The following is a 26,119-nucleotide window of genomic DNA, read 5'->3' on the forward strand; positions in this document are numbered from 1 at the left end:
CCGTAGTTTTCTGTATTCCGAAGCTCTTTATCTAGCTCTCTAATATAATAAGCCCTACCTTAGTGCAATCAAGGCAATAAATTCCTCTAGTTTCTCGACAGCAGATTGCGGTGGTTTGCTGCACTATGGCTGCCAGGCAAGTCACAACCAACGCAAACACTGGAAGGGCAGTCATCATCTGAAATATGAAATATCAACATCAGGTTGGCGAAAAGACAAACTGAGTTTCAGGGGATATTTGGGATTCGCCTTGACTGTTAAAGGCACGCTGGTTGCATAGGGCTAATTAAGTTCACGTTGTCCGCTGAATCTCAATGCGCAAAAAGGCGAAAATGTGTCTCATTTAACGTTCACTTACGGTTTAATCTATTCTAGAACATTTGGTGTGTTTTTTACAGTTCTAATGTTCTTCTATAGTGAATGTAACAGTTCGAGAATTGTTTTCGGGAAGTCCTTCAGAATGTCCTAAAACAGTTTAAAAACATTTTTTATCAAAAGCGAAAACATTATGTTCTAGGAGGGACTAAGAACCGTGAATGAGTGTTAAATGAGAGAAATTTTCGCACGGAGGCCTTTTGCAGCTATAGATACCAACACTTTTGGCAACCTCTTCAGTAAAGAAAAGAAGACAACATGGCGGCATCTACCTGTGGCTGCAAAAGGCCCCTTGGCGTCATTAATGTTCGCTATAATGCTATACAGCATTCCAAGAAACTACCTTCAACAAAGTTTACCTGATAACTCCGTTTCCTTTCACACAGAGTTTCCAAATAATTTTGTACCTACAGTTTGAACAATATATACAGTTACCAACGGCTACGATAGCACCCTTTGAAATACCAAACACACCTGTGTACTAGTGAGATGAAAGCATGTTACGCTGTCATCAAAGTTATGTAGAAGTTTTTTTTTTTTTTTTTTTTTTTTTTTTTTTTTTTTTTTTTTACAAAACCATACGTACAGATGCGTCTGAATAACCATACAACACGTCATACATTTAACACTGATGAATGGAACAGATTAATGTTAAGCATATTTTACTTCACTATGATAATATGACGAGATTATGATTAAATGAATTGCGAATTTTATGTTATTCAGTATGTACTTCGCTTAAAAAAAATTAAAAAAGGAGTGTATGTTGTAAAGTTTAAGAATTCGAGGACAAATTCTCTTGAAGAAAGGGTGTATGTTGTAAAGTTAATTACTTACACTTACACTAATTAGGCCACACTTTTTTATTTTTATGGATGACATCCTGCGCGCGCACCGATTTTCGTCCGTTCTCTCCAAAAAAAAAATAAATAATAATAATAATAGTAAATAATAAAATAAAATAAAATAAAATAAAATAAAAATAAATAAATAAATAAATAAATAAAGATCCCCCCCCCCCATTCCAAGTCGGTTGTCGCAAACGTCGTTATTGAATTTGCCGAAAAATGAGCTTTCTGCGCATTTTTGCGCATGCCTATTACTGCAACGTGGAAATATGGCCGCTTTGCCGTCAAATTCATCTCTAAGATTATACTTTCAAATTACAGGACAATTAATTATATAAATTCATAAAGAGAACGGGGCCGTTGTTTTGGATCGTTATGCCTTTAATATTGGGCATGGAGATATTCACTTTCTTTACAATTATGCAAAATAATAATAATAATAATAATAATAATAATTTATTGTCATATTTATACAAATATAAAATGAAAATTGGTATGATCTGTCGATCAAATGTAATACAGTGGAATTATTAAAATACATTTTGTTCATTAAAAATACGTACTGCTGATGGATAAAAACTATTCTTAGTGCGCGTGGAGGTTGCTTTTAATGACCGCAGTTGACATATGCATAAGTAGGCTATTCGCTGGGTGACCAGGGTCACTCGTAATTGACTTTACTTTCTTGAGCACTCGTCTCGTATACAAACATTCAATAGACGGCAGGTCCCTACCTACAATGCGCCTGGCAGTTTTTACTACGCGATTGAGGCGATTCTTGTCCTCTACTGTAGCACTACTGTACCAGACGGTGAAAGATTGTGTTAGCACACTCTCAATCACAGCCCGGTAAAATTTTGCCAGCAGTTCTTGGTTGACATAGAATGACCTCAATCGTCGTAGAAAGTAGAGTCTTTGCTGAGCTTTGCGGACAATATCATCTATGTTAATGTGCCATTTAAGATCATCAGATATATGTATGCCAAGAAATTTGAAATGTCTGACTATTTCAACCTCAGAACCATTCAGCGTAAGATGGCTAATTTCTGTTGGGTTTTTCCTAAAATCTACAATAATTTCTTTTGTCTTTTTAACATTAAGCTCGAGGTCGTTTTCAGAGCACCATGAAACAAGGGCCGAAACTTGATTTCGATAGTCAGACTCGGAAGTGCTAATAAGGCCAGCGCAGGTGGTATCATCCGCAAACTTAACAATCAAGCAATCAGGATACGAAGCAACACAGTCGGATGTAAACAGAGAATATAAAAAAGGCTGTATCTAGATCAAATTTTACCCAGAGTGGGCCTTTTCCCAGCAAAAGGGGTGGTTCCTTCGAACCCCCTGGCTACGGGCCCGTCTTCTCATGACTTTTTTTTACCTTTCTGAGAAGTATTCACAATGCTTTAATATTCTGAGAGCATGGATAAAGACATATTGTTAGTTTAATACGTGTTTCTGTGGTGAATTTGTGTTTCCAGCTGTGTACTGACAGCATTCCTTTATTTAAGCAGCATTTTTGACTGTTTTTTTTTTTTTTTCACCCTCTCGCACCGATTTCGGGGTCCCCAGAGGATGTCATCCATAAAAAAAGTGTGGCCTTACAAAAATCAAATAGATGAAAAGTTAGACTGATATTGAGTGTAAATTAAGTTTCATCAAGTGTCAACAAGTGTAGAATATGTTTTAAGTGTCAGAAAGAGATGGAAAAGGTCAAAGTCAATAACATTTAATGTGATTGGTTAATTTCATAACAGATTTTAATTTTGATCAACTGTTCATCACATTATAACTGAGTTTTGGACATGATTCAAGTATGAGTAATACAAATAGTATTTTGGATAAGTTTAGTTGAAAACAAGGCTCTTAGACATTGACTAATAAGGGAATGTTCTATGGTTAAGTCAACATGACAATTGACATTTTCTGGAAATCACGCCATAAACAATAAAAATAACATAATTACACGCGTGATCAGTACGGAGAATTAGAGTATAAATATGGTAAAATTGTATGAAACGTGAGTGGTTAATAAATGATTGAAGACTCCGGAACCTCGTCGTCGTTATGATAGTTAGTACGCTGGGTCTGGGAACGGTCCGTAGAAACTAGTACCGGACAAATACCTGGTGTAAAAATCAAATTGAAGATGATACTGAAGTTTTGTGTGAAATTTGAACAATTCTGCTTCTCTAGTAAAAATCCCACACAGCTTTTATAACTTTTAAACAAAGTTTACAAAGTTTGACAACCTTCACATTCTACCCAGAGAAAAATATCAATTAAACTGATGGGCTGAAATGTCTAGACATATGACGGTTATACTGTGAAAGTGTCTCATACATCTGTTATTGAAAACGCACATTACAATACTGGTACTAACAACTTTTGATTCAGAAACTACTTTGATCTTCTGTATACGGGAATGCAATGCAGAATGACTGGAGATTCATGATAAATAATTGATATGCACCTCTAGGGGTAAAGAGTGTGAACATTAAAACTTACGATGAAGTGGTAATAAAACTTAATTCGTTCTCGTTATCATAAGACTGCTTGCATCAAATGAAACCCTTGCAATTAAGATAATCTCTCTCTCTCTCTCTTTCTCTCTTTCGCTCCAGCAGTATCCAAGGGAAATGGTCTCATACTGGTAGTTTTTAAAAGTTTATAAACTTATAGCTTTTCGTTTGAAAAAAAAAAAAAACTATTCCTAAAAAAATACATTTCGTCTTTCAATTCTTGACTAAAACTATCGCCAGTCTCAAATTTCCATTCACTGCTCAACTCGTGTTGATCAAAATTATTTACAAATGATTTTTACAGTGTGCAAAGCTAAGTAAAAACAGGCCAACTACTGTCTTAACAGACTTAACCTGCGGTCGCTGTATGTATAGACGTTTAGTTTCTCTTGGAGATAAATTGTATATTTTTCTTCATGTAAGCCGGTGTAACATGAAAATCTGACTCCCATGAAAATGTGACTCCCCAGTCAGATTTTCATAATGAAAATCTGACTCCCCCCATGAAAATTTGACTCCCCCTCCACAAAACTTCATACATCTTATTTTATTTTGAGTATATGACTGTGATCTTGTATTATGTAAAATGGTTGATACATTGGCACATTTTTTGTAGTTTGCAGTGAAAATTTTAATGAAAAAATGAGAAAATTAAAAATGTGCACATAATGAAAATCTGACTCCCCCATGAAAACTGACTCCCCCATCATAAAACTTCATAAATCTTATTTATTTAGGGTATATGACTTTAATCTTTAGTATGTAAAAAGGAGGATAGATTGGCACATTTTTTTTTGTAGTTTGCAGTGAAAATTTTCATGAAAAAATAAGAAAATTAAAAATGTGCACATAATGAAAATCTGACTCCTCCATGAAAATTTGACTCCCCCTCCACAAAACTTCATAAATCTTATTTTATTTTGAGTATATGACTGTGATCTTGTAGTGTGTAAAAAGGAGGATAGATTGGCACATTTTTTTGTAATTTGCAGGTGAAAATTTTAATGAAAAAATAAGAAAATTAAAAATGTCCACTTAATCGCCTATTGTCTCCCCTATGAAAAAGTTATTTAATATTTGATGATCATTTCAACACCTTTTCTTTTAGGATACATTATGAAAAATATATTGGAAATATTTAAAGGTTTGATGATAAAATAGTGAAAGCATGAAAAAGAAATCATGAAAATCTTTATTTTTACACCCATGAGATTTGGACTCCCATGGAGAAAAGGACCTATTTTATATTCATTCACCATACCACTGTTCCCACATAGTTTGCATAGAGATGGATATTTTGTCATTATTTGAAAGTTTGATGATGAAAATTTTGGTCAATATTTTTAAAACAAGTATCCATCTTTATTCTCGTAGGTTTTGCACTCCCATGGTATAAGTAGCGACATGTGCCTCAATGGAGATTACCCCTCTAGGGCACAATTGAGCATGTGCAGAATGCACATGTGCGTAATTAAGCTCTGGAGATTGTTGTCGCCATAAAATGTCGTTTGACTACACCGGACTTTCCTATAAAGTTTTGTGGAGGGGGAGTCAAATTTTCATGGGGGAGTCAGATTTTCATTATGTGCTCATTTTTAATTTTCTTATTTGTTCATTAAAATTCTCACTGCAAACTACAAAAATGTTCCAATGTATCAACCATTTTACATACTACAAGATCACAGTCATATACTAAATTAATTAGAGACATGTGACACGTGACATGTGTACGCTATAGACACTAGTGTAAACGCTCTGCTGTTTTCTGTAGATGAAATCTCTCCTTGGACACTGATCGAAATAACAAAGTTACAGGTGGACTATAAAGGTACACTGTATCAGGTAACGCACTTCATTATAGAAAAAACGCTCATTATAACGCGAAGATTTGGATTTTTTCATTTGAACTATAGGCCTATATCTATACGTACAGAAAGAAACTGTCAAATTTGAGAAGTGCTCAACGTTACGCAATCGGAAGCTATAGTTCCTTTGTTACCCGAACAATAGACACAATGGCATCTAATAACCCCAGCGAAAACGAACAAAGCGGACAAAGGACCTCAGACAAAGTCCCGAAGAAAATGCTGCAACTACAGATCAACTCGACTCCCGCATATATACGGCACAGCAATGCCAGTGGGAAAAGACCACAAAAGAAGAAAAGAACAAGATCAAACAGCATGGACTTAACAGAAAACATTACGGTAGACGAACTACGATCCATCCAAGCTACTCTAGCAGAGATTAAAAGTGAAATGATAAGAAAATCTGACGTTAAGGAAATCATTGCCCAAATGAAACATGAAATCAAGCAGGAGGTGAAGGAGGATATTAAACAAGAAATGCAACAATACTTGACTGATAGACTCAGCCTCCTGAGCGAGAAAATAGATGCCCTATATCTGGAAAACGAATCCCTGCGTGAGAAACTCTCCAAACAAATCAGTGACACAAGGAAGTCCTTTGACAACCTAAAAGAAACCAGCCATTTGGCGAAAACAGCTGTGAGAATGGCAAACCACAACCAGCAGTATTCGCAGAAAAACAACATTAAGTTTTTAAACTGGCCGGAAAAACCAAAAGAAGACCTGAGGAGAGACCTCTGCCGCATCCTGAAGGAAAAGGTGAATGTGGACATAAGCCCCGCCTCAATTCTGGGAATCCACAGAATACCAGGTAACAGCGGAGGCGCAAGACCCGTTATAGCCAAATTCGTTAACACCGAGGAAAAAACGAAAGTTATCAAGCATAGACAAGTACTGAAAGGTAACTTTATAATGTTCGATCACATTACTCAGAAAAATGCTGAGTTGATCAAAATTCTAAAAGGTAAAGAAGCTGTACATTCAGCCTGGTACTTCAATGGCAGAATATTTGCCATAAGAAATGACGGTCGCCGATATACATTCGACATATTCGACGATATCGACACCAAATTAAAACAATAAGCCTGAAAATGAACTTTATACGGACACTGAAATTTTGGAGAATAAAAATCAATGTAAAACTGAAAGTAGTTATAAACAGCAGAGCGGTAACTGTTAACTAGCCGTTCTAGCATCAATTTATTATTATCATTATTATTATCATTATTTTTTTAATTACTAGTTATTAGTACTATCCTGTGTATGTGTGTGTTTTCGATAGTTTGTCTTGGTGTGTATGTCAATTCTGGTAGAATGGGTACAAGTGGTCTACTGTATGCGTGGGTGGATGGAAGTGAATTTGATAACGCATTATATAGTATAACCGATATATATGTAGTTAAGTTATCCCTATTAGTTTGCAACAACGAAACACTTAGATTTGATACCTCAGTACGATTGCTTTACCTACACTTAGAATATGGCTGTGCGATTTAAATTTATTTTCTGTCGTATATACATATGCGGCAGAAACCTGGTAGATATACACAGATCAAATCAAATATAAAATATGCTCAGTAAATTGTAGGGGTCTTGGGGACCGAAATAAGCGGTTAGATGTGTTCAATTTCTTGCGGAAGAAATCCTTTTCCATCTACTGTTTACAAGATACTCATAGTACATTATCTATGGAAAAATATATAGCAGCTGAATGGGGCTTTAAATGCTTTTTCAGTCATGGAACCTCTAATTCAAGAGGAGTTGCAATATTGGTTAACAATAATTTTGAATATAAAATTAAGGAGGTTGAGAAAGACACTAACGGAAACTTTATTGCTCTTAGTATGATAGTAGATGAAAAAGACATTTCACTCATAAATCTGTATGGTCCCAATAATGATTCACCTGAATTTTTCTTAAAAATACACGAGACAATAATGAATTTTGGAAATCAGGATCATATTATCTGTGGGGACTTTAACTTAGTATTAAACCAAGAGAAGGACACATATAACTATAAACATAAAAATAACCCCAAGGCCTCTAATCAACTTTATACCTTGATGGAATTACATAACTGGCACGACATATGGAGGGAAATGCATGAGGATGTTAGACAGTATACATGGCGGCAGCCTACGCCTTTTAAACAGGCAAGGTTAGATTATTTTATTGTTTCCACAACCATTACAAATTATATCGAAGATAGTCAGATTATTCCAGGTTATAAGAGCGACCACTCCATTATAACTCTGGACTTACAGTTAAAAAGGAAAATTAAACACGGAAAAGGTTTTTGGAAATTCAATAACTCCCACTTATATGAAAGTGAGTATGCCGATATGGTAAAGCAGATAATCAATGAAACTATCTTAGAGTATGCAGCAGCGCCCTATAATAGAGATAACATACTGAATATTGACAGACATTCTTTACAGTTAACTATAAGCGATGGGCTATTTCTTGAAACTCTCTTAATGAAAATTAGGGGGAAAACGATTGCTTTTGGTGCTAGGATAAAAAAGAAAAGAGAGTCAGAGGAAAAACAAGTGGAAAATACTATAAACGACCTAGAGAATGATCTTAAAAATGAGGCCGAATTAGACAAAAAAGAAGAAATTCTTGAAATGATAAATAAGGAAAAGATGAAACTGGAAAATATAAGAAAAATAAAAGTAAAAGGCATAATGATAAGATCAAAAGAAAGATGGATAGAATACGGAGAAAAACCATCAAAATACTTTTTAGCACTGGAAAATCGCAATTTTACAAATAAGTCAATAACTAAACTGGTAACAGATAACGGAAATATCCTTACTGAACAAAATGAGATTCTCAAAGAAACCGCACGCTTTTACGAAAATTTATTTAAGAAACAAAATCACAAATCAGTAGACATAAAAACTCGATTGGAAAATATTGAAACTCCAAAATTGACCGAAGCCGAAGCATCCTCGCTCGAAGGAAAGATAAACTACGCTGAACTCTATACAGTATTAAGACAAACGAAAAATGAAAAGAGCCCAGGTACCGACGGGTTTACTTACGAATTTTTCAAATTCTTTTGGAAAGAACTGAATAGTTTTTTAATAAGATGTATAAACGAGGCATACGAAAAAGACAAACTACCTATAACTCTTACCCGGGGTATAATCGTCCTTCTACCTAAACATAATAAGCCTACCAACTCGTTAAAAAACCTAAGACCGATATCACTACTTAATGTTGTGTATAAACTCGCCTCGGCATGTATAACGAATCGAATAAAGAAAGTATTACCAATATTAATAAATGAAGACCAAAATGGGTTTATGGCGGGCAGATACATAGGTGAGAATACACGGACCATTTTCGACTTAATTGAATACTGTGACGTACATGAAATACCAGGTCTGTTGATGCAAATCGATTTTGCTAAGGCTTTCGATTCAATCGACTGGGGTTTTATCGAAAAAACCTTTGAATTCTTTGGCTTTGGAGAATCTATCATAAAATGGATAAAACTCTTCCTTAAAGACTCCTCTTCGTGTGTCTTGGTTAATGGTTTTGCCTCTTCTTTCTTCAATCTTTCTCGGGGTTGCCGTCAGGGGGATCCCATCTCCCCTTACCTTTTCATTCTTTGTGCTGAGATACTAAGTATCATGTTAAAAAATGAAATAGACATAAAAGGCATTACAATACATAATCAAACTTTTCTCATCTCCCAGTATGCTGATGACACAACTATTGTGTTGGATGGGACTGAAAAAAGTTTAAGAAATACCCTAAAGGTTCTAAATGAATTCTCCCAATTTTCTGGACTACAAATGAACAATCAAAAAACTAAATTAAACTGGTTCGGAAGCAAGAAAGACTCACAAGAGAGCATGTGTAAAGAGTTGAATCTCGATTGGAATGAACGTTTTTTCAGAATCCTTGGAATAGATTTCTCAGTAAATTTACATGAAATGATTGAGAAAAATTATAGAGAGAAACTCGAAGATATGGAAAGAACTATGAAACAATGGACTCACCGATCGCTAACAGTTTTGGGGAGAAATGTAATTTTTAAATCACTGATCCTTCCAAAAATGACTCATTTATTTTCCACATTGCCAATACCAAACAAATATGTAGACAAAATACAAAAAATGTGCTTTAATTTCATATGGAATGGAAATATTGAAAGAGTAAAACGAGATATAATGACACAGTCGTACTCAAATGGAGGTATAAAAGTCCCCGATATTAGAAACTATATTGATTCCCTAAAAATTTCATGGCTCAGGAGAATCATGCACAAAAATTCAAAATGGTCTTTCTTTTTCCTTAGTCTGATCCCTGAAAGTAAGGGTGTACACTGGTCTGAAATGGGAATGTCTGAAATGCAAAAAATTAAGAACGGATCAAAAAATGCTTTTTGGAATCAAGTCATTGATGCATGGTGCAGACTGTTAAAGAATAAAAAGATTGATACAAAAGAAAATTTTTTAAAAGAATGTTTATGGCTAAATGATAAAATACGGATAAAAAACAATCCTATTCTTATAAGAACCTGTAATAAAATAGGTATAAGAAACATAAATGACTTGATCGATACAGAGGGAAATTACCTCACATACCAACAGTTCAAGGAAAGGCACGGGAATATAATAAATTATGTTACGTTCACAAGTATACTATGCGCAGTAAAAAAATTTCAAAAACAAATGAATATAGACAATTTACATGAAAAAATTGAGCTCCCTATAATTTCAACCCAACTTAAATGGCTATTAAAATTTACAAAAGGGGGGAAACCTTTTTACAATATTTTGAACTCAAACGAAATGAAAAAGACTAATGCAATGTCAAAATGGGAACTCCTTTCTAAAGAACCTCTCACAGCTGAAGAGTGGAAAATCTTGAATAACATTCCTTTCCAATGTACTTTAGATACTAAACTGCGCTGGTTTCAATTTAGAGTATCAAAAAGAATTTTAGCTACAAATAATTTTTTACGAAAAATTGGGATAAAAGACACAGAGACCTGCTCCTTCTGTAACGAACACCCTGAAACTTTTCAACACTTATTTATTGAGTGCAAAGTAATTGCTCCCCTTTGGGCAAAAATACAAGACTGGATCCATTTAAAGACTGGACTTGTATTACAATTAACATCATCTGATATAATTCTAGGAATTCCAAATTTGAAATGCAATGCGCTCAACAGTTTGCTGATCATAACAAAATTTATTATATATAAATTTAAAATGAAAAACATTACCCCGAACATAGAAAATATTAAAATAGAATGGAGACAGGCCTACATCGCAGAGAGAAATATAAGTCTGAGAAACATGACAATAGATAAATTTAATGAAAAATGGAAAAAGCTGCAGCCTCTCTTCCTGGAATGATATCTTCTATCTGCGTATGTTCCCCTGCCGATATTTGATAGTAAAACACATATTTGTTTTTATCTGTATTAGATCATATTATTTATTAAGTATTATTAAGTATTTTACTATTAGGTTATCAATATATCGTTGTTGACATATATATTAAATGACACAGTAACTATATATATATATATATATTGCAAATGACTGAGTGTCTCTTTGTGAGTGAGTGAGTGAGAGAGTGAGTGTGATTTTTATTTAGTTATTTATAAATTTTATATTTTTTTGCTGAAATCTGTACTTATTTGAGATTTGCAATAAAAAAAAAAAAAAAAAAAAAAAAAAAAAAAAAAAAAAAAAAATTAATTAGAGATTAATGAATGTTTTTTTGAAGGGGAGTCAAATTTTCATAGGGGAACCACATTTTCATTATGTGCACATTTTTAATTTTTCTTTTTTTTTATGAAAATTTTCACCTGCAAACTACAAAAAAGTGCCAATGCATCATCCATTATGCATACTACAAAATCATAGTCATTTACTCAAATAAAATGAGATTAATGAATGTTTTTTTTTTGGGGGGGAGTCAGAATTTCATAGGGGGAGTCAGATTTTCATTATGAAAATCTGACTGGGGAGTCAGATTTTCATAATGAAAATCTGACTGGGGAGTCACATTTTAGGGGAGTCAGATTTTCATGGTACACCTGTACCGGTACATAACATTGGTATCCCTTTTACTTGCTTTGACCTCTTCTGAATACAGGTATGTACTCTGCTTCAAAAGCCGATGCCTTGACTGAGCTTGCAGTTCAAACGTGGGACGTTTTTAATCATTTGGAGACTGGGAAAGGTAATCAAGGACTACTCAGGTGAAATAATGTCGAAGAAATTTCCTTAAATTTCTACAAAGTGTTCCACGTCGGCGATTGCCTTTTTCCACATTGGGTTTTAGAGAACACCGTATGAAATCGTCTTTATTGCCGGCGTGCCTCTGAAAGCTTAGTATAGCTGCTGACAGTAGAGATGTGGGCTCCACTGTCCTCTAAAATCCCTTAAAATTTTGTTTGTGTCAACTCCATATTGTCACTTTAAAATTTCAGAAGATGACTACATTTGCCATTTTTGCGTTAGTTGCCTTGGGTCTGGCAACTTTAATGGAGAAAGCTGAATCTGACTGTTGTGGCTCGAAGGAAGCGGGGTTCTGCGCAGACTGCTCGAAGGTGAGTCCACTAGTACCGGGGTATTTGCCCGGGAAGTGCATTCAGAACACATTCAAAACACAGGAATGACATCAGGCGAAAAATGACACCATACATTTTGGTTGTAAATGTACAACAAATCTAGAAGTCCATCTTTCTATTGTTAATTGAAGTTCGATACTTAAATAGTCGTCATGAAATAATTATGTACGCACTGTATGTGTGTGTCTGCGCGTTTGTATGCGTGTGCAGTGTTTGTGCGCGTGTAGGAGGAGGGGCTGGGCAGAGAGAAAGAGAGAGGGAGAGAGATAGTAATTAATTCGCGATTTCCATTCCAGGGAACCCCTTACTGTTCATATGGAAAATGTAACATATTTGGCTGCAAGTGTGAACGTTCATGTAGAAGCGACTGCGGCTCGGTCTTCACGTAAGATGTTTCTCTTGCTATAAATACTTGGAATGAACTTAAAGAAATACATCATGTACATGTACATGTACATGTACATCTTTTAAAAATACACAAGATATTCACACATATTTCTATTCTGCGTACATTTCTGACTACATGTACCAGTAAAAATAAATAAATGAAATAACCATAGTAAAATATTGATAGAAAAACAAAAATAAAAATAAATAAATAAATGAACACTTGTAATAATAACAACAAGGAATAGATAAACAATACAGTGACCTTATCATCCGCTTGACACCTGGAAGAGAGTGTCCTTGTCAAAGTTAATGCAATAAACACGAGATTCTCGCATTATTTGCAGATACGCACATCAAGGATGGCTGAAGAGACCCGACGATAGATGCACATGTACGAACGAAGGGAGGAGAAGGGACGCTGAGGACTTTGAGGACCAGAATGTTGAAGACCAGGAAGATGAGGACCAGGGTGATGAAGACCAGGATGATCAAGGCGAAAACCTGGATCCAAATGAAGTGTTTGACACGATTGACAGAGATGGGTATGTTTAAACTTTGGATGCTTGTACTTTCTACACGCACACTCACGCGCTCACAGAAACACGTGTAAACATAAAATGAACGTGCATATACCGGTACAAGTACCAACACCATCAACCTCACATGCCAAACCAACCTCACACGTGCACATAGACACAAACTGCGGCACTTACATGTACAGGGGTATATTAATAGGGTAGGGTAATTAATAACTTTTTTTAAGATATCTCTCCATGAACAGGTGATTTTAGAGGCAAAATGGGCCAAAGATTTCATTTCTGATGAGAAATTTGAGCTAACTATAGGAGCACTCTTTAGGTCGGTAATTTTACTATTTTTGGAAATGCATACAAAGCATATGTTTTTCATGTACAGTAACTGTAGTAATTATATGCACGTATATAATTATTTTGAAAAAGGTTGAGTGAAACAAATTTTTTGATGAGCGAGTGATTTCTATGGCCAAAAAAAAGGATGCTTAACACACAGGTGTATCTGTTTTTTTTTTTTTTTTTTTTTTTGAAAACAGCCATTTAGGTTGGTAAAATTACAATTTTCAAAATGGCGGACAAAACCCTAACAAGAATTTCAACATCGACAATTAAAGGACCTATAGTGTGTAAGATGCCCTTTTCATATGTTTTAAGGTTGTAAAATATATTTTAATTTAATTTTCCATAGGCCCACTACATGTACATCTTAGAGTCACCTGTGTTATCACGTGATCTACCAAGTGGCTTTCAAAGACAGTCGCCGTTGCTGACAGCTGATTAATCAATGGAGTCGTGGGCGTAAGTTTTCCCCTACATGTAGCTTACATTCTTTTTTTTTTACCAAGCAGATCCAGAGGTTTAATTTTTAGGGTTGTAAACGGGGTTTTATAGCATTTTAACATCAGTCGATTCCCTTTTACGCATTTTAAGATATCAGAACTTAAATCAAATCACTGATTCAAGTTTGTTTGACACACTGCTTTTTTAAGAGTTATGCATTCCCTACATTGTCCATGTTATAATTCATTGGCTTAATATATCTTTATCTCCTCAAATAAGTTCCATAAATCATCTGGTTGTTAAGATTTCTTTTGTATAGAAGGATGGAACTTGCTATAAATTAACGCGTTACTTATCAAATTAATACTATTGAATTCAGCGATTGATTTTTTTTACAGAACAAGCACCGTTTACTCTCATCCATCTTTATTAAAGATTTCGAACACATCACTTCGGTCCGTATCTCATCATCCTCGGCTGCCCTTGATGTTCGTTTAGAACACGTACAATAGGATATCTCTCCCCGCCAAAACCCACAGGGAATAACATTGTGCATATAAAAAGCGAAAGTGGTTCGTTGGAGCAAGTTGGCTAGGATAATTTAAAAGAGCAATTATCTCCCCATGTACATTATCGCCCAACGTTGAGTTTTTTATTATCATTATCGATTTTAACCTATATCTATATTATGTCATTTCATTTTTTTTCTTATTTTTCAGGGAGCGTGATAGATGACATCAGTAAGACTGCGTTTAGTTCAAGGAGACACCATACCACTTTTATTCTTTCATTTTTATATATACAACATCAGTACGATGATCATTAAAAAATGGACAATTAATTAATAAATGAATCTCATCCTCAACTCAACCTGAGAGATTATCTTAAATGCACGGGTTTCACTTGATACAAGAAGTCTTATAATATACGAGAACAACTAATTTTTATAAGTAGTTCATCGTAACTTTTAATTTTTACACATTTCCCCTAAGAATATACAGACTTGACATTTAATATGGAATATTTCAGTTTCGAAGGTATACCTAGGTAAAAATACGTTCTTTTTTCAAAAAACTCCGATCTCATATAAGATTTGTGAATTTAAAAGTGTGCAGTCAGGTGTGTCACTACCAATTAACTGACTTTCATGCCTGTTGCGCTGCTACATTATGTAATTTGCAGTGATTTAATTGGGTAGTGTTCCTTTGGGCTGATCAAAGCTTGGCTTAGGCAAAGCTTGGTTCTGTCAAAAAAAAAACCATATTTCGGCAACTACTGCATAGAAGAATTTGAAATTTTGCATGCAAGCGGTCAGTTTTGCAGTGCGTAAAATGAGCCAAGTAGTGCATTACAAATTTGTTAATCTAAGGCAGAATGGCGCGAAAAAGACAAACATAACCAGACAGATCATAGCGCCAAACGGAACGGTCCCCACAGTTTTATAGAGTAATGCCCAGACTGATGTACCTGCACAGAGGTGACCCCCAATGTATCAAAATTTAACCTACAGGGTACAGGACCCACTGTCTTTCGGTATACGCTGCTGCAACTCAACAAAAAACACTTAGTCCGTTCAGAACGAGGGGTAAATTGCCACTAAAATGCATTTTTCAAAGCCCTTAGCAAACACTAAACTGGTTTTAGCAGGTAAGAACACCAAATGACCTCCGAGGTACCCACTGTATACAGCAAAACATCGTCGTCTGTTTCTCTAATGAATTGGGGGCCATGAATCTGGGTAGAACACTGAAACTGCGTGGTTTTCTTTATTGAGGTCAGATTTCACCTGTACCGCCCAATTAGTCAAAACAGAGTTTACAGATATCCAGAAGAGGCCTACGACGAAGCATATGCCGGGTCTAAAGTGACAAGGGTGATTGACAGCGTCAGTATTTGGAGTAGATTCCACATTGCCAAAACACCAACGGTAGTCATCGACGAAAACCTGAACCAGATCAAATAAAGGAATAATCTCGGAACCACTTGACTATCATTTGATAGGGGGCACCTTAGGAACAATTCTAGGTTGCACGATGAGGTTGCAGGTTCACACAGAGCACTTTTAATAGCAGATAACTTACAGAACCAAGGGAATAAGCAGCTACCCTGGTCATCAAAATCGCCACATTTGAACCACATAGGCAATATTTCGGTAGACCATTACTCACCAATCAACTGCCTACATGTCCTACAACAAAACTGGACCAGATTGGACAATTTTAGACCGATGCCTGGAATGCTATTTCAGATTGACCTCTTAAAACCTACCCCCAAGAAATGCCTTGCCGCTTGAGAGCGCTGGCAACAGCCACGAAGAGGCCAGGCGTAACAACGACCATTACTGTGACTAGCAACTGACATGAGGGTCTTTTGTGGAGCGTATTACCCTTTTACAGACGATAATTTGGAAAATATGGAGATCTAAAATATCTCTTTTAATGGGAGTCGTATGACATGGAATAGGCAACGTGTTTTTGTTTGCTTCTCTGGCGAATTCCATTAATGAACTGATGTCACAATGACATCAAAGAGATAATTTAAAGTTATTAAAACACGATTTTAATCCTTATTTTCATTTATCAGTCAGCAAAATAGGAAAAAACTGATAAAAAATTATTTCGAAAAAAATATTCCATATTAAATGTCAAGTCTGTATTTCAATTATTCATTACGATTCTCCATTCATTCTGCATTGCATTCCCGTATACAGTAGATCAAAGTAGTTTCTGAATCAAAAGGTGTTAGTACCAGTATTGTAATGTGCGTTTTCAATAACAGACGTATGAGACGCTTTCATAGTAAAACCCTCATACAGACATTCAGTCCGTCAGTATAATTTTTGTTTGGGTGGATATATGAATGTGAAGGTTGTCAAACTTTGTCAGTTGTGCTTAAAAGTTATAAAAGTTGTGTTGGCTTTCTATTAAAAAAGAGAATTGTTCACATTTCACACAAAAGGTCAACACCATCTTCAATTTGGTTTTAACATCACGCGTTTCTTCTTTGGTGGCACCATTTGTTTCCAGTCCATTTTATCGTTGCACGCCTTTTTTTCTGGGAACTGGTTGGAAGGGAAAATAATAGGACAATTCACGTTCACAGTGTTATATTTTTCCGTAATCTGTTATGAAATACTGGAAATATTACCTTGCGAACGGGAGTTGTCCTTCTTTTCCCTCGCAACCTGTTCCCAGAAAAAAAGTCAAGCAATTAGAAAATGGATTGAGAAACATAGGGTGCTACCAAAAAAGAAACAACAAAGAAGTAGAAGAAAGGTTTATAATTACTGTCATGGTCGAGTGGTTGCTCTAAGAAATTAGTAAATGCGTGGTGTTAAAATCAAATGGAAGATAATGTTGACGTTTTTTGTGAAATTTGAACAATTCTGCTTCTTTAGTAGAAAGCCCACACACGTTTTATAACTTTTGAGATGAATTTACAAAGTTTGGCAACCTTCACATTTATATCTCCACCCAGACTAAAACAAAATCAGTTAAACTGACGGATTGAGTGCCTAGACGTATGAGGGTTTTACTATGAAAGCGTCTCATACATCTGTCATTGTAAAGGCACATTACGATACTGGTACTAACAACTTTTGATACAGAAACTACTTTGATCTACTGTATACGGCAATGCAATGTAGAACGAATGGAGAATCGTGTGAATAATTGAAATACATTCTTAGGGGGAAATATGTGTAAATTAAAAGTTACGATGAACTACTTATAAAATGTAATAGTTCTCGTACATCACAGGGCTACTTCTATCAAATGAAACCCGTGCATTTGAGGTAATCTCTCTCTCTCTCTCTCTCTCTATTTGAAAAACTATTACTAAAATAGATCCTTTTTGTCTTCCAAGTTTTGATTGAAACTACCGTCAATCTCAAACCTCCTTTCACTGCACAATTATTGCTCAGGTTGATGGAAATTATTAACAAATTCATTTTATTTACCCCAATACACCAATAACCTTAATCTGTACAAATCATATGGCAGCCGCACTTCATTCTTACCCGGTAGGACGTCCATTCCTGTTACACCGCGCCTGACTTAACCACCCTCTGCTTGTACGTTTTTCCTGTAATGGTTATCAAACGCAATAATAAGAAATATTTTCTATCAAAACATCGATGAACTTTCAAGAATTTGAACCTGCAAACAAATATCAAACGTGCAGCAGCTCCTGTGCTTTTATATGTTGTAGGTAAACAGGCAACATGTATTCCACTTCACCGGTGCAACTAAACAGAATACAGTGTCACCACGTTTTTCGCCTAGCTTTGGGGGTTTTCAGTTTTAAAAAAAATGTCATCAGACCTCTGAATCCTTTGATTCGTTGATGAATCGATGATGTTATGTCTAATGATCACGTTCAACAGAATGAAGAAAGATTTTTAAAATGCACATTCATAAAACCTAAAGATGTATTGTCTTTGTGATGAAAAAAATTTCCACAAATGGAAAGCAGTCTCAATAATCTTTCTAGGTATTGCCGAATCAGTCGGTTAATGATAATCCAGACTAAGGCAAATCATTGTAAAATGCCTGTACCAGTACAAACCTTTAATGTCCGTTACAAATGCTTTGATCTCTCGAGGATACAGCTGTTTACACTACTTCAAAATCCGCTGCCTTGACCTAGCTTGCACTGCTGTTGAAAACGGTATAAATACTTCATACTGTGGACGTTTTTCAATCATTTCGAGACTGAGAGAGAAGTAATCAAGGATCACTTAGGTAAAAATTCTGTCGATGAAATTTAATTAAAATGCTGCATAGTATGTCAGGACGCCGATTGCCCTTTTGCACATTGGGTTTTAGAGAACATCGTATGAATTCTCTAGTCTTTACTGTCGGCTGACAGTATAGTATAGCTGTTGACAGAATAGAATTGAGCTCCAGTGTCCTCTGAAATTTCGTAAGTTTTGTCTTTTTGTCAACTCCATATTGTCACTTCACATTTTAGAAGATGACTACCTTTGCTACTTTTGCATTTATTGGATTGGTTCTGGCAGCTTTAATACAGCAAGCTGAATCTCTCTGCTGTGGCAAAGGGAAGAGGGGTTTCTGCGCAGACTGCACGAAGGTGGGTCTACTAGAACCGGTGTATTAACCGGGGTATTTTCTCGGGAAGTGCATACGTAACACATACACAACACATGTATGGTATAAGGTGAACTTAGCATTACAAAGAAAAAATGACACCGTACATTTAAGTTATTGAAATTGAAATGCAATACGTAAATGGTCGCCTGGAAACCATTATGTACGTGTGTGTGTACCCGTGTGTTTGTATGCGTGCGCCGTGTTGGTGAGCGTGTGTAGGAGGAGGATTGAGCAGAGAGAAAGAGAGAGGGAGAGAGAGATTAATTAATTCACGATTTACATTTCAGGCATCCCCTCACTGTTCATATGGGAAATGTAACTCATTTGGTTGCGCGTGTGATAGTCCATGCAGAAGTGACTGCGGTGCGGCCATCTTGTAAGATCAAGTCGCTCTCTCTTTCTCTTGCTTTAATACAACCAATGGCTTGAAATGAATTTCACGAAAAACGTCATGTACATATTTATAAAATATCACAAGACATTCACATATACAGGTATTTCCCTGGCTATTCTGCGTACATTTTTGTGTTAGTTACAGTAAAAATTAGTAAATGAAATAACCAGAGTAAAATAAAGATAGGAAAACAATAAATGAATGAATGAAAATAAGTAAATATTAACAACAAGAAATAGGTTAATAAAATAGTGAATTCATCATCCACCTGACATCATGAAGAGAGTGTTCTTGTCAAAGTCAATGTAATAAATACGAGATCGTTGCATTATATGCACAGTTTCATGTACATACGTCAAGGCTCGACGATGAGACCCTACGCCAGTTGCAGATGTACGAATAACGGGAGGAAAAGGGATGTTGAGGACAAGGAAGTTGAGGACCAGGAAGACGAGGACCAGGCTGGTGAGGACCAGGATGATCAGGGAGAAAACTGGGGTCCAAAAGAAATGTTTAACGCGATTGATACAGACGGGTGAGTTTGAACTGTGGATGCTATTACTTGATTACTACACGCACGCATGCACACACGAAAAGAATCACGTGTAAACATTAACATGAACGTGCAGATGTCGGTACTAGTACCAACACCGTCAACTTCACATGCCACCCAATCACGCATGTTCACATACATGTAGACCCATACTGTGGCTTTCAGATGTACATGAAAATTACATAAGCCTAATACAAATTTACGTTTCAACTGTTTTGATATTTACGAACTTTTTTATTCGTCTCTCAAGGCAAATTATTCAGATCAAATGTTGTTGTTTTTTTCACAACAGGTGTTTTAGGGGCCTGTTCCAGGTTCGTTAAACTAAATCAAGAATTTCTCCCAACTCCTTGGTTAAACATGGAGCTTCACTCGCTTTCACAAGTTTGCTTTCTTCAGAATTTTAACCTGGTACACGCGCCCATAACACATAAAATATGGCGTAACTGAGTGTAAATCAGTTTAAAAATGTTAGTCTCTTATAGTAGCTGACCGTGTCTAGCGTGGTTCACTGTCATTGTAACCAGATTATTCAACCGCAAATCTACGAAAATATAACACTTCATGTGAAGAGCTTGAGAAAAAAAGCCTAAGATAAACACTTTTCGGCTTCGTTAAGGCTTCCTCTGTCGCGTGGCCTACCGCACGTAGCGTTTATCGGGTTTTGTTATGTTTTAGAGATGGTTATATAAACGTGGATGAGTTCAGCAATGTCCTACAGGGATACACAGATATTAACGCTGCATTTGACGACATGGACGCCAATGATGACGGCAAGATTGATCGCAAAGAGTTCGACCCTGATCTGCAATAGCTCTGAAAAAGGACTACAAACAGTGTTTCACGTTTTCCTCCCTTTATTGACATTAGAAATATACCTTTATATCACATGGAATGAACTTTGGAATTTCTTGGTAAATTAGAATGTGGAATTATGTGAAATAAAATGATAGTGCTGTTTATATGAAATTCAGAGAGCAATGCGACTTGTACTGTCACGATTTATTTTTCAGTTTCTGGCACAAGTTTCTGCCCCTTGTGAACTGATACCATTTGTTAAATATGTCCAGAGGTTGTAAGGTGTGAAGCATTTTGCAATTTGAGGAGAAAGTTTATTCAACTTTCTTACTTTTACCTGACGTTTTACAAAGTTTGAAAACCTTCACACTTAAATAAAACAGTATATAATGATAGAATAAATAAATAAATAAATAAATAAATAAATAAAATAAAACCTTTCTCTGAGATAGTCTGAAACAGAGATATGGGGAATTTACTTCGATAGCGGCTCGTCTATTTCTAAAGCGCATTGAACAATACTGGTAGTTAGCATACTTTGATCTGCACGAGAATGAAATACGCTAAGAACGAAGAATTATAATACAGTATCAACGTAAAATGGATAATTCTTTTTCTACACAAAGTAGTGTTTAAATGGAAAGCACTATGCCCTTCTCAAACATAGAACTACCGGTATAGTCTTAAGTTTTTAGTCTTAAGACCCATGTCACTTATGTAGAAAGACTACATAAGGTCTAGTTATGTAGAATAAAATATAAAGTGAGAAAAACGCCAGTCTCTCTCTCTCTCTCTCTCTCTCTCTCTCTCTCTCAAACATAGATATAATCTCAAGTCCCATGTCATTTGGATAGGTCTACTTATGAAGAAAGATATATAGAGAATGAGAGAGATATAAAGAGATACAGAGAGAGAGAGACAGAGAGAGAAAGAAAAAGAGAAAGGTTGACATTAGTAATTGATTTCTAGAAACGTCATTTCAAGATGTTTATTATTATTATTATTATTATTATTACATTGATGGAAAAAAGGCAAGAAAATGACATTTGTCCTTATGAAAAATAATGGAGCGAACAGTTTAGGAGAGTAGCCACATGCTTTTGATTAATTAAATGTCCTTGTGTGAAATGAATGGTAGTCGTATAATGCCCATATCAAACTCAAAATAATGAGGTTTGGCGACGAAATTTTACTGAAAACTCCTAAATCTAGATTAAAAGCTTATGATGTCATGTCTTGAATTATCTCACAACACAGGTATTTCTATTAAACCTATTATTATACAAATTTATCATAAATGCAATGAATTTGAAAACCGCAAGCTAATTTATTGCTTCAAATATGCAGACGAGGAATGAGTTTTGGTGGAAATATGCATCACGTTGCCCCTTCCTATTTCTCCAAAAAGATTAGAAATCGAGTTAGTGAAATCGAATGTGTCAAAAAAAGGGCAGTGTTTAATTCATCCCAGCTAAGATAGCCATTTCTAAGACGAAAAAAATGTAACACCGTATTTATGAATAATATAAGCAGTGGTTTGCGTAATGGACTCTGTCTTGCATAATAATAATAATAATAATAATAATAATAATAATAAGTTTATTGAGCACTAAATGGTATGAATACATAATGAAGCCAAACTTGATTCACATACTACAATGTCTTTTCTCGTGAAGGTAGAAAAAACGGTGCCTGTCGTGAGTATAAGTTTTCCCCTACATGTAGCTCACATATTTTTTTTACTAAGCAGATCCAGGCGTTTAATTTTTAGGGTTGTAAATGGGTTTTTATAGCATTTACACACACCAGTCGTACCCCTTTTATGCATTTTAAGATTTCAGAACTTCAATCATGTTACTGATTAAAGTTTGTTTGACACGCGGCTATTTTAAGAGTTATGCATTACAGACATTGTCCATCTTATAATTTATTGGCTCAGTACATGTATTTGGCTTCGTTCATATGGGAAGTCTATTTTCTAAAAAGCCAGTTACTTATACAAAGCTGTAATTAATTCTCGGCTGTGCTCGCATTCTATAAAATCTCATCCTCCGTTGCCGCAACGCTTGCCATCGGATCATGACGGTTGCACTCGTATCTGTCGTGTGTATAGCTTCTTCATCTTCTTCGTGTTGTTGTGGCACAAAATTGACAAACACATTTTTCAAAGCAACCGCGACCGCCATCAACTTTCTAACTTCCTACTGCACATGCGTCAAGGTATCAGAATCTCCTCCGAGCACAGCCGAGAATTAATTACAGCTTTGGAAGTAACTGGCTCGCGCTGCCAGTAATTACGCCGCGGGATATTCAGGGCACCGACCGTGATCACAAGATATACCGCAAATAGAAAATAATTTTTTAGAAAATAGACTTTCCATGTGAACGAAGCCTTTCTTTATCTCTTAGAATTAGCTCCGTATAACGTCTGGTTGTTTAGATTGCCTTTGTGTAGAATGACGGAAATTGCTATAAATTACCGCATTGCTCATTAAATAAAAATAAATAGAATTGAATTCGGCGCTTAATTTTTTTACAGAAATCCATTGCATTTTTCATCTCTCTCTCTCTCTCTCTCTCTCTCTCTCTCTCTCTCTCTCTCTGTGTGTGTGTGTGTGTGTGTGTGTGTGTGTGTGTGTGTGTGTGAGAGAGAGAGAGAGTAGTAATTACAAGCACCGTTCACACTCACCCATCTTTATTAAAATTTTCAAACACAAAACTGTGGTCCATAGTACCCAAGAGACACCATAACGCGTAGATATAAAGCTGCCGCAGAGTTAGTCTGTTTAGACAGTAGTTGGTCTGCTTTTTTACAATTTTTTACATTGTTTAACACACTTTTAACTCTGTAAATAAGATTAATTTTAAAATAATTTTGATAAACACGAGAGACACTTGTACAGTGAATGGGGATTTGAGATTGACGATAGTTTAATGAAAAATTGAAAAACGAAATGGATCTATTTTAGGAATATTTATTTTTGAATTAAAAAGCTATAAGTTTATAAACTTTTCAAGACTACCGGCATGAGACCATATACCTTGGATACTACTGTGGAGAGAGAGAGAGAGGTTATCTTAATTGCGCGGGTTTCATTTGATACAAGTAGTCCTATGATATACGAGAAGACTGTTTTTTTAAAGTAGTTAATTTTTAAAGTAGTTAATTTTAAAAGTAGTTTATTTACACACTTTCCCCCTGAGGATATATTTCAATTATCCATCACGATTCTTCATTCATTCTACATTGCATTCCCGTAAACAGTAGATCAAAGTAGTTTCTGAATCAAAAGTTTTTAGCACCAGTATTGTAATGTGCGTTTTCAATATCAGACGTACGAGACGCTTTCATAGTAAAACCCTCATATGTCTAGGCATTCAGTCCGTCAGTATAAATTTTATTTGGGTGGATATATGAATATGAAGGTTGTCAAACTGTGCTTAAAAGTTATAAAAGTTGTGTTGGCTTTCTACTAAAGAAGCAGAATTGTTCACATTTAACACAAAACGTCAACATCATCTTCAATTTGATTTTAACACCACGCATTAACTAGAGCAACCACCCGGCCACGAGAGTAAATATAAACCTTTCTTTTACTTATTTGGTGTTTCTACTTCGGTGCCACCATCTGTTTTCCAGTCCATTTTATCGTTGCACGACTTTTTTCTGGGAACGGGTTGCAAGGGAAAAAAATAGGACAATACCCGTTCGCAATATAATTTTTTCCGTAATCTGTCTAAAGCCTCGGTCACAACATTGTACACATTATGCAGCGTTGATATTTACATCATATATTTTTTATTCAAATTTTGAAGTATAATTATAACAGTATGATATTCGTCACTTCTGGTGCATGTATGTTGGCTGTTCCCAGTTATGGTACCTAATAACTCTTTGACCACAGGGCCAATTCAAGTTTAATCTGTGGCGTAGTTGGTAAAGGATAGAGATCAATGGTCTTTCCCGTCTAAGCATTATTTAAACGAATTTTAAGTGAAGAGAAATGAAATATTATTGAGGAAGCAGACCTAACACCGGGTCAGGTAGTTGTTTTGGAGAAGTGACGTGCGTCATCCGAGTTTTAAACTGCCCCTTACCATGGTTGTTGAGAGATATGGTTATTTTAAGCAGCCGTGTACGCTGCCGACTGCGCTGTGACTGATTCGCCCAGCCTCCTTATGTGCCTACCTTTACCTAGTTTAAACTGAAATATCCCAAATTAAGGGCCCAGTTTGTATATTTATGCATTCAAAGTATGTAAAATACTGGTAAAACTGACTTATATACAAAGACCTAGACATACCTACTGGTTCCCCATTATGATTCATACAGATGGAATATTTCTTCTACACGCTCATTGATTATTCAGCTGTCAGCAACGGCGACTGTCTGTGAAAGTCACTTGGTTGATCCCGTGATAACAGAGGTGCCTCTTAAATAGACATATAGTAGGCCCATGAACAAATAAAGCGGAGGGTACAATTTTGTAATAGACTATACCATGGGGCCTGTAGCCAACATATAGGCACCAGTAGATTGATCTTAATTTTTATATTAGCGACGAACATCATACTTTTATAATTATAACTGTTCAAAATTTTATATATATATATATATATATATATATATATATATATATATATATATATATATATATATATATATATATATATATATATATATATATATATACTGATGTAAATATTAATGCTGAAAATGTGAACAATTTAGACAGATTACTGGGAAAATAACCTTGCGAAAGGGTGGGGGGGGGGGGTATGATTTACCAGCTATCTATCTCAAGGTGCTCCAGAGGAATGCAGAGGAGCCCCGGGGGAGGATGTAACAGTTACATCACAAGGCCTGTGATTAGGGGCATGGTGATGGTGACTGACAGTCACAGAAATATTGGAGGTAATACCCACATATTTTACAAGCTCTTGATAAAAAGAAAAACAACAATTTGAATCTCATACATGTACATCTGTCATTGAAAACGCACATTATAATGATGTTTTTTTTTCTTTTCTTTGGAATAATAAACCTGATGAAATTAAAAGAAATATCATTATAAGAAATTATAAAGCTGGGGGCTTGAAGATGGTAAGCGTGAGGCATTTTATAAAATCGTTAAAAATTCCGTGGGTAAGAAGACTTATGTTCGAAAATAAAGCATGGAAAAATATTATATCTAAATATGCAGACACTGAAAAACTAATCACATGTGGTACAGAATATATCTCAAAAATCTTGAAAAACATAAAAAATAGATTCTGGATTGATGCCTTAGCAGCCTGGAAAGAACTCTGTGGTACAATAATGGCCAATAAAATCAAGGATTTTGG

General features: G+C 35.5%; 1 protein-coding gene and 1 long non-coding RNA gene across 2 annotated transcripts in view; one reads left to right on the plus strand and one right to left on the minus strand.

The window, feature by feature from the left end:
* The window catches only part of LOC106165319 (uncharacterized), a 42,396-nt gene that overhangs the window by 332 nt on the left and 15,945 nt on the right, over positions 1-26,119 (minus strand). The window contains exon 3 of the long non-coding RNA XR_015330794.1: positions 59-178. This is a non-coding gene — a long non-coding RNA (uncharacterized LOC106165319). The remainder of the gene's footprint in view (positions 1-58; positions 179-26,119) is intronic.
* Positions 18,565-20,944, plus strand: LOC106165328 (uncharacterized). Its single transcript, XM_086994628.1, has 5 exons — positions 18,565-18,659; positions 18,889-19,008; positions 19,316-19,404; positions 19,763-19,957; positions 20,654-20,944. Exons 2-5 carry the CDS (start codon positions 18,892-18,894, stop codon positions 20,787-20,789), a joined length of 537 nt encoding a protein of 178 aa, XP_086850754.1. The 5' UTR covers positions 18,565-18,659; positions 18,889-18,891; the 3' UTR covers positions 20,790-20,944.

This window comes from Lingula anatina, chromosome 8, assembly GCF_051362555.1.
Source record: "Lingula anatina isolate TDL-2025a chromosome 8, LinAna3.0, whole genome shotgun sequence".
In the NCBI taxonomy this organism is placed as follows: domain Eukaryota; kingdom Metazoa; phylum Brachiopoda; class Lingulata; order Lingulida; family Lingulidae; genus Lingula; species Lingula anatina.

Coding starts and splice junctions, on each gene's coding strand:
- LOC106165328 (XM_086994628.1), top strand. CDS start 18,892: ATGACTACCTTTGCTACTTTTGCATTTATTGGATTGGTTCTGGCAGCT. Junction 19,009..19,315: donor TCTGCGCAGACTGCACGAAG/GTGGGTCTACTA, acceptor TTTACATTTCAG/GCATCCCCTCACTGTTCATA. Junction 19,958..20,653: donor AACGCGATTGATACAGACGG/GTGAGTTTGAAC, acceptor GTTATGTTTTAG/AGATGGTTATATAAACGTGG.